The sequence below is a fragment of the Malaclemys terrapin genome, chromosome 8, assembly GCF_027887155.1.
Source record: "Malaclemys terrapin pileata isolate rMalTer1 chromosome 8, rMalTer1.hap1, whole genome shotgun sequence".
NCBI lineage: Eukaryota > Metazoa > Chordata > Testudines > Emydidae > Malaclemys > Malaclemys terrapin.
This window is the reverse complement of record NC_071512.1, coordinates 48237956-48252795: the sequence shown is the minus strand read 5'-3', so window position 1 is coordinate 48252795 and position 14840 is coordinate 48237956. Positions and strand designations below refer to the sequence as shown.

General features: G+C 47.7%; 1 protein-coding gene across 4 annotated transcripts in view; it reads right to left on the bottom strand.

The window, feature by feature from the left end:
- Window positions 1-14840, bottom strand: part of RXRG (retinoid X receptor gamma) — a 102330-nt gene that overhangs the window by 52279 nt on the left and 35211 nt on the right. Inside the window, exon 1 of one of the 4 annotated variants that reach the window (XM_054038638.1) lies at window positions 1715-1980. The exons of the other annotated variants lie outside the window; for them this stretch is intronic. Within the exon in view, the coding sequence (XP_053894613.1) occupies window positions 1715-1763 (49 nt within the window). The 5' untranslated portion in view covers window positions 1764-1980. Of the gene's footprint in view, window positions 1-1714; window positions 1981-14840 lie in introns of those variants that run through there. 4 annotated transcript variants of the gene reach the window in all.

Genomic DNA, 14840 nt, shown 5'->3' with positions numbered 1-14840 from the left:
AATCATAGAAAAATTCAGACTGAAAGGGGAATGTTTTGGGCAAGTTAAGGGTGCGTGAAAACAAGGAGACATCATCATCAGCTAGTGTAAAGTGATATGGAGCTATTGACTTCAGTGGAGCTGTAAGCTGGCCTGAGAAGACAAAAAAAGATTTGCTACTTCAACTTGTGAGCCTTGACACTAGCTCATATAACTCTGCTAGCTGAGAAATCGATGCTATGCATTGCTATATAGACACCTCATAGGTGCCCTCAAAGTATGGTTTGGAATCATTTACAGACTTAAGGTACATGTTTGGAGAATTACCCTTCATTAGCAATAATTTGCATACTTATGTTAAATGTTCACAACACAATCTACACTTTCACTTTGTCACTTAATTGCTGATTTTTTTTAAGCAGTCACTAGGAAAGTTTAAGTGTGAGAAATGCTAAATATAAATATTGGAAGAGCCAAATGAAAACCTCTCCAGAGCTTTGTATAATGGAACACAGTGGTCCCCGGCTCCCATCTAGCCAAGACCCTCTCCCATTTAACTCAGACACCTCTTCCCAATGTCTCTATGAAACTCAGATGCCAGGTTGAGAATCCATGGTACAACATATCAGTACATTCAACCCATTAATGGCAATATCTTCAAAAAGTGCCCAATATTTTTGGGCACATGCCCAATTTGAGATGCCTGCTGCATTGATTTTTGTGGATGTCACAAAAATACCCCCCAAAAACATTCATTCACGCATACACTTGAGTGCCCAATTTGAGTCACAATGGATCTGATCCACTATTACTCTGCTCTGCGTATGGTCATTTACTCTAATGCGAAGCAGGTGTAACACACAAATATACTGATCTGGCAGCATTTTATACCCACTCTGCACTAGTATAAGTGCCTGCACCAACTGCAGGGCAAAAATGAATTGGGCCCATTGTGTCTTACGTTTGGCACCCAAACTGAGCGGCTATAGCTGAAAGCTGTCCTTCATCTCCTTTGCTCACACACACAGAACAACAAAAATGATCAACCTCAAGAAATTCAAAGCCTATAGTCCCTGCAAGAGTTCTGATTCCTGCAGCTCAGAGTTCCCCACTGGCATGCGGCATATCACGGTGCATCACGAATTATAACCAAAGTCCATTGCAGACGCCTGCCTCACTTCGCTTGAAGTCCCATTTTGCTACATTTGTGAATGTGTCAGACTATTATTTATCAGTGTCCAGGGGGTGGGGGTAGTTGCGCTGGACAGAAAAGAGAATGTTCTCTATGGGGTTTTTTGAGGAAAAACTGCTGTATTAAAATCATTTGTTTCCTCCAAAAACACAAACAGGTAAAGAAGTCCAATTGGAAAGATAATTATGTGATATTATCCTATTGTTTTGATTAATATCCACCATTCACAGAACACACAAATAAGTACATGCATCTTTCAAATGTCTTGTCCGACCTATGCCAAACTTTAGAGAAAAATTCCTCTCTGACTTGGATGAAGCATGCATAATTTCTAGGCAGACTAGTTCAGTTGTGGTGCAGTTGATGGGGTTCATAATAATAAGACAGTTTCACTCTCAAGCATGTAGAGACCATTGTAAGGTTACGGCTATCTAGAAGCTAGGTAAATGCTTTAATACTTCCCATTCACGTACTCTGGCAATTTAAACGGTCTGTCTATCTAACCCAGAAGGCTAAGATTGCAAGTGCAAGTGTAATACTTACTGCCAAAGCCAGCAGGAAACTTAATGAAGTGAGGATAATTCCCATACATGTTTAATCTTCAGTTCATCCCTTTCTTTTTTTTAATACAACTGCCTCTCCTCCGACTTCAAAGATCCTTAATATTCAGCACGGTCTGGCAAGCTTGGGGCAGTGCTCTGTGATACCATGGAATCTCTGACAATGCCGGGGCAGCTGCCTCCTCGAGTCTATAAGAGATCCTCCAGACGAGAGACTTCATAGCATCTTCAAGACGGTAGCAGCTGCCGTCTGTAATTTGGCATACTGTTGTTCTGCTGCTTTCCAATTCAGCTCAGGGCTGGGCTTCCGCACTCAGCTGTTGCAGCTCCCTGCAAATTCACACTGCACTGTCCTGGTGGCATAATCTACCAGCTAAGAGAACAATCGATGTGTGACAGCACCGGTATAGGTCAGAAATTCAAGGGGAAGGGGAATGAAATTGTTTGGGGGGTTGTGGTTTTTTGCACCAATAAAAAGGTGATGCAGGTTATTGTAACTACTATTATTATTATTTATTTACAGTAGCACCTGCTGTGTGGAAGATTCTTTCAAAACACTTGGGAAGGAACAATCCCTGCTTTAACGAGATTGCACTCCGCAGACAGATGGATAGACAAATACACACAGGTTAGGGGATGGGGAATAATGCATTTCCTCCCCCAAAATTTCAAACAGTTTGATACATATAGGATTATAATTGTGACAGGGAAAAGGTCAAACTCACGGTATCGGAAACTAAAGTTCCTACAGTCCATCCATCCATTGGGTGCCCATCATAATGGCCTCAAGGTGCTAGACACTAGAATGCTAGAATTTGGTTTTATGTAGCACTGTAAGGTTTTTCAAACAGGTTTTACAAAGCAATTATTTATTTATTTTGGATGGGGTTTTCATAGGGGCCTAACGATGTTAGGAATCCAACTCCCACTGAAATTCAATGGAATTTGGGTAGGTAACTCCTTTACGCACCTTTGAAAACCCTGGCCTTGTTTATTTGCAATCAGTGGCTCCGAAACTGTGCAGAGCTCTGCCCATTCACAGACCCTGCCTCAACGTGCTTACAATCTAAGAAGCCAAGCAACACAGAAAGAGTGAGTGATGCAATATTTATATGTAGGGCCCTACCAAATTCACGGTCCATTTGGGTCAATTTCACAGTCATGGAATTTTAAAAATCATAAATTTTATGATTTCAGCAATTTAAATCTGAAATTTCACAGTGTTGTAATAGTAGGGATCCTGACCCAAAAAGGAGTTGTGGATTATTGGGGGGGGGACGGACTGCGGTACTGCTACCCTTACTTCTGCACTGCTGCTGGCAGCAGTGCTGCCTTCAGAGCTGGGCAGCTGGAGAGGGGTGGCTGTTGGCCAGGAGCCCAGCTCTGAAGGCAGAGACACCACCAGCAGCAGCGCAGAAGTAAGGATGGCATGGTATGGTATTGCCACCCTTACTTCTGTGCTGCTGCTGGTGAGCCATCGCTCTCCAGCCACCAGCCACCAATCTCTGGCCACCCATCTCTGAAGGCAGTGCAGAAGTAAGGGTGGCAATACCATGACCCCCCTAAAATAACCTTGCAACTCCCTTTTGGGTCAAGACCCCCAATTTGAGAAATGCTGGTCTCTCCCATGAAATCTGTATAGTATAGGGTAAAAGCACACAAAAGACCAGATTTCACAGTCCGTGATGCATTTTTCATGGCCGTGAATTTGGTAGGGCCCTATTTATACATATTATACAGCATGTGTTAAGTCTATATCTGCTATACCCAACTGCCCCTTAGCATAGCCATTTCCAATTTCTAGTAGGCATCCCAGCGGAGGGTGCTGAAGACGGGATCTGAAGGAGCAGGAGGTAGTAGAAGCAGCAGATGAGCGAGCAGTCACGGCTGGCAGAGTGGAGCAGGCCAGGGTGATGTGTTAGGAGACATAAGCAAGGAGGGATAGAGCTGTGGAGGGCTGTGAAGGCAAAGGCAAGAAGTTGGAATTTGAGGCAATGATACAAGAAAGTGCCAGTGGAGAGATTCTAAGACAGGGTAGGGGTGGCGTGTGAACTGGCCAGAGTGATGGGATAGGAAGGGGATCTTAGATGGTGGTGCAAATGAACTAGAGGTGGGGTGGGTGCGGGGCAGGCCAGAGGGGAGAAGGGCTGGATATTGAGGAGGTTGAGGAAGAGGTTGGGCACGTGTTTTAACTGTATGGCTAGGAGGAAAAGCTCAGATGCTGGGACTATTATGTAAGAAGCAGCAGTAAGCTCTAAAGGTAGCTTGGATGCATGGGTCAAGCAAGGCATCAAAGATGGCTCTCAGGCTATAGGTCTGAGTGATGGCAGAGTTGTTTGTAGCGGCAGGAACTGTGGGGGAGAGAAGAGAGCTTGGGATAATTCAGTTCAGGCCATGTTGCTAGCAAGTGATCTGACAAATGTCAAAGACAGGCTGGGCAGCAGGATTGCACGGAGTGTGGGGAATAGGGTGACCAGATGTCCCAATTTTATAGGGACAGTCCCGATTTTTGAGTCTTTTTCTTATATAGGCTCCTATTAACCCCCACCCCCGTCCCGATTTTTCACACTTGCTATCTGGTCACCCTAGTGGGGAAGTAGATTTGCAGGGTTTCAGTACAAGGATGGTAGCTGAAGCTGCAAGCAGATGAGATCACCCAAGGAATGGAAAGAAAAAGAAAGAAAGAAAGAAAGAAAGAAAGAAAGAAAGAAAGAAAGGGGGCCAAGAACAGAGCCTGGTGGGATAAATCAATGAGCAAATGGATTAAATCAAAGTTACATGACCTTTCGGACATCATGGACCATGCTGGCTACTTGCCAGCTGCCGTAGGGCTGCAACACGGTTACAGACATATTCAGCTTATCAGTCTACCTTTCCCCTCCCCAGAGAGTAAATGAACCGTGTACAATAGACAGGAACACAAGGAGCCAGCTCCTCAGCTCGTTGACTTCAATGGCCCGGTACTCCAGGAGTCCCTGGCTTCTCTCACTCCTTGGATTCTAGAGATGGGCAGAACGGATCTAATTCTTGGATGAAGGATGAGATCCCTATGAGGGTAGCCCTGGCAGAGGGAGGGAGGCAAGGGGGTGCAGTGGACTAATGCACTGGCTTCTGATCATTGGTGGCCCTTGTTCAAATCCTGACAAGGGAAGAGAGGTAACAGGACATTAGCTATTGGGGGATTTATAGGTGGGCTGAGGTACCGAGACAAGCTGACTCGTTTGCAGTGCCCTAGTAGAACAGAATGTAGGATGAGCGCAAGTGTTGATAGGGGCATGATGAATCTGGACCCACGTACCTACTTCTAAAAACAAGCATAGTACAGGCAAGCCAGGCGGGTCAGCAAACAGCACTGCTCCCATCAGGGAAACACATCTTTGGTCACATAGAGTTCCAAGCCAGGAGGGACCCCCAGCTCGTCTGGTCTGACCTCCTGTGTTTCATAGGCCACCCAGGCAACCACCGGAAGAAGATCGAAGGATTAGAATCCTCAGGAGACTAAACTATGGTGAGTCACAGCCAGAGAACAGGAGGGACTGAGGTGTACCAGGGCCCGAGGCCCTCTGGTAGTCAGGAAGAAATGAACCCCACCTAACGTGACACCCTTTGGCCAGTTCTGTAATCAGCGGTGATGGGCACAGCCCTGCCTGACTGGAGAAGAGGTTGTTATGATGCCAGATGGACAGAAAGAGGAAGAGAACAATGGGAGGGAAGGGCAGCCTTGAGTGCCCTGGGTGCAGCTCACAGTCCAGTGCTATGGGTTCACCTCACCAAGGCTCAGCCAGGAGAGCTAGTAGCTACACTGCTTGACCCTGCGGATGCTGTGCGGGGAGACTGCAGAGGAAGGAACACTTGACATGCAAGCAATAGTGAGGGAGAAGTTAATTATATGCAAACTAAACTCGGGCAGACCTGGTGCTGTCAGCCCTGAGGCGTTCTGCAGGCAGGAGAGGGAAAGGTTACTCTTCGCAGTTCTAGTTCTTCCGCAGCCCGCAGACAGCCCCAGGCCCCAGTGTCTCCATTAGCCTTAACCAGAGAGTTTAGAGAAACCCTTTTAAAAAAGAAAACACTGGCATCCTGGCCCTGTGTACTCTGTGCACGGCAGCATCTATTGGTGTGTCTCTTTGGGTATGTGGCGGTGTGTGCGTTTCAGCGGGTATCAGCCAATGCCTGTATGTAACTGTGTGTGTCTGGAAGTGCAGGTGTGTCTGTGTTTGCAAGTGTGCCACTGTGTTGCAGAACAACAAAGGGCTACTGAGATGAGCATTTGGAGCAAAAGGTGTAGCTGAAGATAGAATCCGTGCAAAACACTAATCCTACTAGATCTATTCTAGTTGAGTGGAGTCTATGCTATGGAATAGAAAATTGTATTCTGCCCAGGTTCTATTGAATGCAAAAACATGTCACTCCAACATTAAATCTGAGAAAAACACACACAGAGACAGAACATTTTTTAAAAATCAAGATTTTCAACAATACATCAGCAGTCCCATGGCCTCCTTGTACAGCCCGTTTATTTTAATGTATGTATGTAGCAACATAAATGACAATATAATATGGTTAGCTTTCAGTATGGGGGGAAAAACACAAATATAGGCCTGCTTAAGTGCTTTGCTGTATCGGGGCTATAAAGTGCCACTTGTGTGAAATGCAGACAAGTAAAGGTTCAATATTCCAGAAGAGAGTACATCTGTTTATACGACAGCATTATATTCTATCCCATTCTATACAGAAACTAACATTGTGATGTTTTTAACCAGCACCAAGCTGCTCACAAGAAAGGTCTTTCTCCTGAACGCCTATAGCTTGTAAGGCACCCAGGAACATGGATATGTCATTATTCTATTTTGGTGCGTACTGCTTTGCTTTGTCTCTACTGAATTTTATCTGCTATCATGATGTACTATTTCCTAGCATGGTTCGGTGCCTTGGAGTCCCTGCATCTTCTCCAGTTTTGACTAACCTAACTGATGTTGGGTCATCAGTGAGGGTACGATTCTGTCACGGAGGTCACAGGTCCGTGAGTTCAGACTTCAGTCCTGGGCAGCGGGGCTCAGGGAGCAAGCGCCACTTCCACCCCTTGACTCACCTCAATGGGCCACCCAGCCCATGGGTCAGTGTCAACGGCGCCACGTTACTCTGGAATACTTTATTGTTAAATTGTTACACATTTGTTTGCTGCTGTGACCATATCCTGATTTTTGTACATTTTTACCATGACTGTTCTGTGAATTTTGCCTAGTTTTACCGTGACAAAATCATCTCCATAGTCATCAGCAAGTTTTGCTACCTTATTGCTCATCCTTTTGTCCACATCATTGACAAGTATCTTAAACACCACTGTTCCTAGTGCAGAACCTTAGGCACCCCCAGGGTTGTTCTTCAGCATTTACCGCCACTTTCCATGCTGAGCATTGACCCTGTTCTCTGTCTGGTAAGTGCCAGTCCAGGCTTGTACAGAGGAAGCCTTCGTAGCAGACCAGCAAGCTCTACTTCTCTGGCAACTTGGCCTCCAACTCTTTCCCTCTCCCCGCCTATTTCAATGGCCCTTTCTTACTAGGAGGGGCTAGGCCGGGGGAAATGGGTAGAAGGAGACAGAGCGAGTTGTTGGCCAAGTTGCCAAAGAAATGGAGGTTGAAGGTGGGGCTGGTTGAAAAATCTTCCAGCTAAACTTTATTTGCACAGAAATTTGGGTTTTTCAACTGAAACTATTTTGGGGGGGCTGAAAAGCACCTGCTCTCTGAAAAATCTCCATTTTTCATCAAACCTGAACATCCAGTTCTCAGCCAAAAAGCAAAAAATGTGGGTGTTCACTTGCTGAAAACAGAAACAAAAATTAGTGTGTGTGTGGGGGGGTGTCAACAAAAAAGTCAACATTTTCCATGGGAAAACAACTAACCAACCTATTTTCCAACCAGCTCTACTTTCAGGTCTGCTCTAGAGGCAGGCACTCCCTCTGCCAAAGCTGCTATGGTTTGTCAGAACGGAGCCTGCGTCTGACATGCCATAGGAAATACATCAGACTGCCACTGATCTAGGGACCATACAATTCCACCTACTGATTTCTGCACAGAACCCATCTAATGGGGATGGGGGCAGTTAGCTACAGTGCCGATGCACTTCCTGCTGCACCACCGGAAGGCTTCTAGCCTCATATTTCTCCTGTACAAATACCACCACAAATGCTTCTTTGGGTGAGAGAATTTAACCTTGCGAAGGTCCAAGTTAATTTTGTACATCTGCCTGTGACTCGGAGAACTGGGTGAGTGCTATGTGAGTGGCTCTGTGTTAGAACTGGAAACAAGTCTACTGTGAAACTGGGAAGCATGTGAGGGCACTTGGCTACTGCAAAGTCTAGGTGGTGAAGAGTGCAAGTTGAGGTTGGATTTTAACAGGACTTGAACGGGGTTACCTTGCTTTGGAGAGGTTGCACGAGATCTGTGCCAATTTTTAGTAGTCAAATTGATTTTTAGTGCTTGCATGAGATCTGGGAAACCTTAACTTTAAGTTAATGAAGCTTTAGTGGGGAATTACATTATTGACCAGCCTCGAGCAAAGAGGCTGATCTAGCCAAGCCTTCCTTTTGCTCAGAGTCTGGAAAGAAGGAGAGAGAGAAGAAAACAAAACAACTCTGAGCTCCTTAAAAAGGCGGAAGGACCAAAGTAGTAAGTGGATTACTTTATTGATTTTTAGTGGATCTAGGTTAGCATCTGTCTGCTTAGTTACACACATTCTCTCTCTCTCTCTCTCTCTCTCTCTCTCACACACACACACACACGAAAGCCAGGAGAAATGCATCTCAAGATATTATTATATACTAAGGCCAATATTTTCAGTCTTTAGTGCTCAAAGCCGCCTGTCAGTTCATATTTAGGTACCAGTTAGTTCAATGGAAGCTGCAGATTATCAGCACCACAAAATAATCGGGCCACTTATTTAGGTGCTTGAGCAAGTTTGAACAGACTGGCTTACATCAGTCAATGGAGGTTTTGAGAACAGCAGCATGGGTGATCTAATCTAAGTTGGCCTGACCTGCATTAAATACCCCGCTAACACTGCCCCCTCCCGCCCCCCCACAGCTGCCTTCCCCTGCTTTTCCTTGCCCCCTATGACAAAGGGGTGTTAACGGGCCATTTCACCTTGGATGGTCCATTCAGATATGAGTTAACTACTTATGCTAAACAATCTGTTCCACCTGCTATTTAGCTGTGACACTGAGTACATTTCCCAGACCCAAAGAAGAGCTGTGTATAAGCTGGGAAGCTTGTCTCTCTCCCCAACAGAAGTTGGTCCAATAAAGATCTTACCTCCCCCACCTGGTCTCTCTGCATTAAATAACAAATACTCCAGTATTCCGCAGAGATAGCCCCAAATGCCGTAGTGACACTTCTCGAAGAAACAGCACAAAGAGCTATTGCTGCAGAATAGTGTCAGTTTTGTTCGTTTGTTTGTTTTTTTTAGTAAAGAGGAAGATTCAGGCTCCATCATCAACATCCAGGAAAAGCAAAACCAAAACACTGATCCCAACCTGCAGCCAGTGAAGCTTGCTGTTCCAGCCTTGTGGCCACAAGAGTCCACTGACTTCAGAGCAGCAATGCTGATTAGCATCAGCTGAGGATCTGTAAGAAATCTGGCTCTGAAGTTTGCAGCTCGGGCCCATGTCTAGCTCTGATCCAGGGGATGCTCAAGGCCCCGTAATTTTGAGGCAGATATAGTGTGTCTGATTCTCCACTCAACTCTACCAGTTGTAAGTCAATGTAATTGAGCGGAACATTAGACTCAATGAGTTCCACGAAGTTATTCAAGCAAGACCTTTAAAGACCTTGGGACAAGACCTTTAAAAACAGAGACAAACATCCTATCCCACCGCCTTGAAAGCTAGGATTCGGATAAAGTGTCATCCGTATGCCATCCAACCTGGGTTTGGTTTCCCAAAACCAGAATCTAATTGAGGAGTTTCTGAAGAATTCAAAAAAAAGATCTGACTTCCCCATCCCGTCTCTTCTTAAAGAGAGAGTGGTCCTGTGTGAGTTCATGGAGCTTTTCTAGTGCCTTTGGTGAGAAATATCACATCCCATCAGTGGCTCTACCAGATTCCTCATAAATGCAAATACCCTTCCAGGCAGCTGGCCAATTACAAGAGCCTTTGGGAGGAAATGTGGCGTGGAACATATTGCTTATTTTTATAAGTGGGCTCTATCTTAGACAGGTATAGTACCCCCAACCCTCATCATAGCCCCTCACAATCTTTAACGGGTTTATCCTTGCAACACCCCTGTGCGGGAGGGCAGTGCTCTGATCCCCAATGTACAAATGGGGAACTGAGGCACACAGCAAGTAAGTGACATGCCCAAGGTCACAAAGGAAATGAACCCCTGTCACCCAAGTCCGAGGCAGTGAGCTGACCACTGGACCATCCTTCCCCTCACTCAACCTTCTCTCTTTGTTCTGTTGCTTTCCCATTCAGAGCTCACCCTGCTGCACCCTTGGGAGTAGGGAGGGGATATAAAAGCCAAAGCTGTAATTACTGTCCCCAGGAAGCTGGGGGAGGAAAGGAAGCCAGCATGCTATCCGCCCCTCGACTCCTCAACCCAGGCTTGCCCTTTACCTCACCACTGCCTCATTGAGAGAGATAACTGTTGACATCAAGCTAATGAAATTACCCCCCCCAGCTAATGCAATTACTAACCACAACATGTTCAAACAACAGCCTCACGAATACACCTGCAAACAAAGCCGCCCCCTTCCTCCCAGTACCCTCACCCCACCTCCCTGTCCGCCTCCACCGCAAGCCCACACTGGGCCTGGTAATCTTGCGACACAAAGCTCCTCCTAAGTACGCAGAGCCAAGGACCCACTAGAAGCACTGAACTAAAAACAAGGCCCAGGAGAGACCCTGGGCAGCTCCTACCTTGCAGAACGCACCAGCCCGCGCAGGCAGAAGCGGACACCGAGGGGAGATAATTCCAAGTCCATTTAAACATCAGGGGACCTTCAATTCCTCCCTTCATAATGAGGCCCTGGACACTAATCAGCAGTGTCACTGAATCCTCTTATGTCTGCCTAAGTATCTCCAGCAGCTTTACCCATTGTGTGTCCAGCTGCCAGGGAATTACCTACTCAATCAGACACAGTTGGCGGTAGGAGGTTATTTTGACACACACTCAGCTAAGGGACACCCTAGCTGGGTTTTTTTTACATCTCCATCTGAAGCCTCAGGGATGTGCCATAGCTAGAGATGGGACACAGGGCAGGGAGGGCTGGGGCTCTGAGGTGGCACCAAGCGTCCTTTCTCTTGGGTGCTTGGCTGGCTGATTCTTGCTCACATGCTCAGGGTCTAACTGGTTGCTACATGTGGGGTGGGGAAAGGGATTTTCCCCCAGGTCAGATTGGCAGTTACCTGGGGGGGGGGTCGCTTTCCTCTGTAGTGTGACGGTTGCTCTGGTATCATGCACTTAGGGCTTGTCTACACTTAAAACGCTACAGCAGCACAGCTGCTGTAGCCTATGGATGAAGATGCTACCTATGCCAATGGGAGGGGTTCTCAGGCCAGCGTAAATAATCCAGCTCCTGGGAGAAGGTAGCTAGGTCGACAGGAGAATTCTCCTAGTGCGGTCTACACTGGGGGGTAGGTCGGCTTAACTGTGTTGCTTGGCAGTGTGGATTCTTCACACTCCTGAGCCATGTTGTTATACCAGCCTAGTTTCCTTGTGTAGGCCAGCCCTCAATCATTCCTCTGTCATTGCGGGATGCCTTGGGCACTGGCACACCTCGGTCCTGCCTGTTCTCTGCCTGGGGCATGTAGTAGTCTAGTCTCCATGGGGCTGGAATACTTTAGTCTCTTTTAGGTTGTTGCGTTTAGTGTGTGGGTGCTGGGTGGTGCTGGTGGCCTGTGATATGCAAGAGGTCAGACTAGATGATTTGGTGGTCCCTTCTGGCCTTCAACTCTATGATTGTGTTGCATGGTTAGAGGTTCTCAAGCAAGACAAGCTGCTGAACTGGTGCAGCATGAGCAGATGGGGTGGACAGCCCAGCTAGGTCTCCCGCCGGGGAGCACAGCCATTGGGACCCTGGTACCACATGGGTCTCTGCCCTGGATTCTCTGCCTGCTAGCTGGGATCATCATCCAATAGAGTCAGTCTAAATAAGTTACGATGGAGCACTGAATGAAATCAGTGAATTGCATTTATCCTTCTAAGTTAGTAAAACTCTAGCAAATCTACAGGAAAAGGAAAACCTGTTCATTTTCTGGCCTGCACATGTCCGGACGGGAGACCATGAATAACTCACGATGGTGTGGCAATAGATCAGCTCCATGGCCTTCTGAAAATCTGAGGGAAATTACCTTGCCACTAAGGCATGGCGTGATCTTGAATTCCCAACAGTACAGGAGGAATTCACAGCCCATCATTCATAAATTCAGAACAGATGAACTACATTCATGCCAGAAGAGACCCATCAAATCCTGGTGTAGTGAGGTGGTCACCCCACTCCTGCCTGAGGGGTTAAAAGCAGCCCTGGAGAGGGCTGTGGCTGAGGAAACACTGATTGGGGAAGCAGCCACAGTGAGGTCACACCCCAATCAGGCCACAGCTGCCCCTGTAAAAGGGCTGTGAGCCAGGAGCTCAAGAGGACACTCTCTCGCCTCTTGAGAGAGAAGGACCTGGCTGCCTGGGAAGCTGAGGAGGGTACCTAGGGTGGAGCAGTGCTGAGGAAGGGCAGAAGGAGCTACGGAGCTCCAGCCTAGCAAAGCCCCAGGCTTCAGGCCAAGTTAAGGGCCCACAAAAGGGTACTAGGGCTGCAGAGGGGCAGTCCAGAGATAAGCAGAGGCAGATGGTCCAACCCCCCTTGCCGATGATGAGTGGTTTACAGACTGCAGTCCTCCCCAGTGAGCGGGGGCTAGATGGAGACTGGCAGTAGCCACTGAAGCAAGGTGGGGATAGGGGGTTGGAGGTTCCCCGGGGAGGGGAGACCCAGAGAGAGGGGGTACTGTGGTGGGCAGAACCCCCAAGCAAAGGGCACCGGGGTCTGGGAGGGACCCGGGGCCAGCGGCAGGCGAGGCCATCAGCCGGCAGAGGGTATTCCGGAGCTGGAAAAGAGTGAATTCCCTGGACAACCAGCAGGAGGCACCGCGCCAGTGAGTCGACGCCCCGCCACACCTTGGTGTGATATTTAAGAGCCCCCTGGAGAGGAAATATGGTCTTGTTGTTAAAGCACAGGCCAACGAATCAGGAAATCCGTGTTCTCTCAGAATTCCCGTGGCACGTTGTGTCCCAATTTCCACAGCAGCAACATTTCTACTAATGTTTCTCTGCTTCAGAGCACTGTAAAGGCCAAAGTTTTCAAACCTGGATGCCTAAGGTTCAGCTCTTCAATTTGTCTCTAGGCACCTAAATAAAGGTGGCCTGATTTTTCCAAACAGGGCTGGCCTGGGATCTCAGTGATTCATGGTCTAGCACTTCTAGCAATTTCACCAGGCCATAGCAAACTCTCACCAGGCTGACAGTGGGCTCCGCTGGCGTTCTTCTGGAACGCCGCAATTATCGCCTGCCAGGCAGGTGTTTAGTGCAGTGCTCCCACAAAACCATCCCCTCCTCTGCTCTCCCGTCAGGAGAGGAAAAAAGGAATCGCCAGCACCCTCTATCTCCTTGCTTCTTGTCTTGCTACGACTGCTTCACACTGGGAGTTTACACATCGTGGATTCACGTTCACCTCTGCAATATTCTGGTTGCAGCCAAGGCAGGAGACATGGTGGGAATTGTGGGTCCCAAAGATCACAGGCAAGGAATGCTGGGGAAGGGGGTGGGGATATAAATAAGGGACATCAATTTGGTTGGACTTTGATTTAACCTAGAGGGGAGGAGGCTTGGCTGGAGCACCGCTGAACTAGTCTCTCAGGGGAGGGGAAATGAGGGAAGGGAGAAGGTGTAGTGGGCCACCATTAGCAGCCTTCAATCCTAACTCACCACAGGTGCAGCTCAGCTGGTGGCAGCCACAATGTCATAGCCAGGGCCAGTGGTGACTGACCAAGATGAAGAGGAATGGGTTCATTTCCCAGGTAAACCCTCTTTGATCATAGTGAAACGCTGATGATAAAAAATGACTGGGGTGGGGGGGAAGGGGGCAAGTTTGCTGTCAGAGGATTCAACTACAGATACTTTCATTTAAAAACAACCCAACAAAATAATTCCGTGTTAGGTGAAGGGGGAATGGCTCTTTGAGTCTGCTGCTATTCTGTGCGCTGTTGAAATTAACGACGGCACTCATGGAGCTACTGTCCCATGCACCATCGTTCTGATGGCCTCTGACACGCCAACGTTTTCCTCTTCTCCCTACAGCAAGCAGCCGTTAATACGCTCACCCTTTCAGTTTCCCAGCTCCGTGGCAAGGCTCGTCCGGGGGGCCCCCAGCACACCCCTTTTGACTCACGCTCTGCTTCAACAATGCACTTTTTAATATACTGGAGGGGCAAAAACAACAGGCCCACTATGACGCCGAGATAGCCTGAGGCAGAAAAGCCATTCGGAGCCCAGCTAGAGAGATCTGAGTCAGACACTTTCTCCAGCGCAGAGCTGCCAACAATCCCAGCCTTTGTGAGAGCAGAAGAATTGCAGCCTATGTGCTCCTCTGGTGACTCTTCTTTGCCAGAGCAGAAAGGTCAGCAACAGAAGCGTCATGGGAAAACATGCAGGAGAAAAAAATGTTCCCCGGGAAGGTGAATCAGAAATAGCCACATGGGCACTGTAGAAAATGCCTCTCGTTTTCCAAATATCCATGCACAGGGCTCTGGGCACATGGCCAAAGAACCCAGGCTGTGCATTGGGGTGACCAGGCTGTGCTGGGTAGCCTGGAAACCAAATGCACTGAGATTGAGGGCAAAGCATGAGGATGATTCACTGATTAGGGCACTAGCCTAGGAACTGGGAGCTGTCTCTGCTACAAGCTCCCCGTGTGAGTTTGGACAAATCACTTAGCGTCCCTGTGCCTTGGTTCCCCATCTGTGCAATGCACTTCCTGCCTGTTGTGAGGATAAATGCATTAAAAAAAGGCTGAGAGGTGCTCAGATACTGGGGTAAGGGGGTCCATGTAAATACCTTAGATAGGTAAGA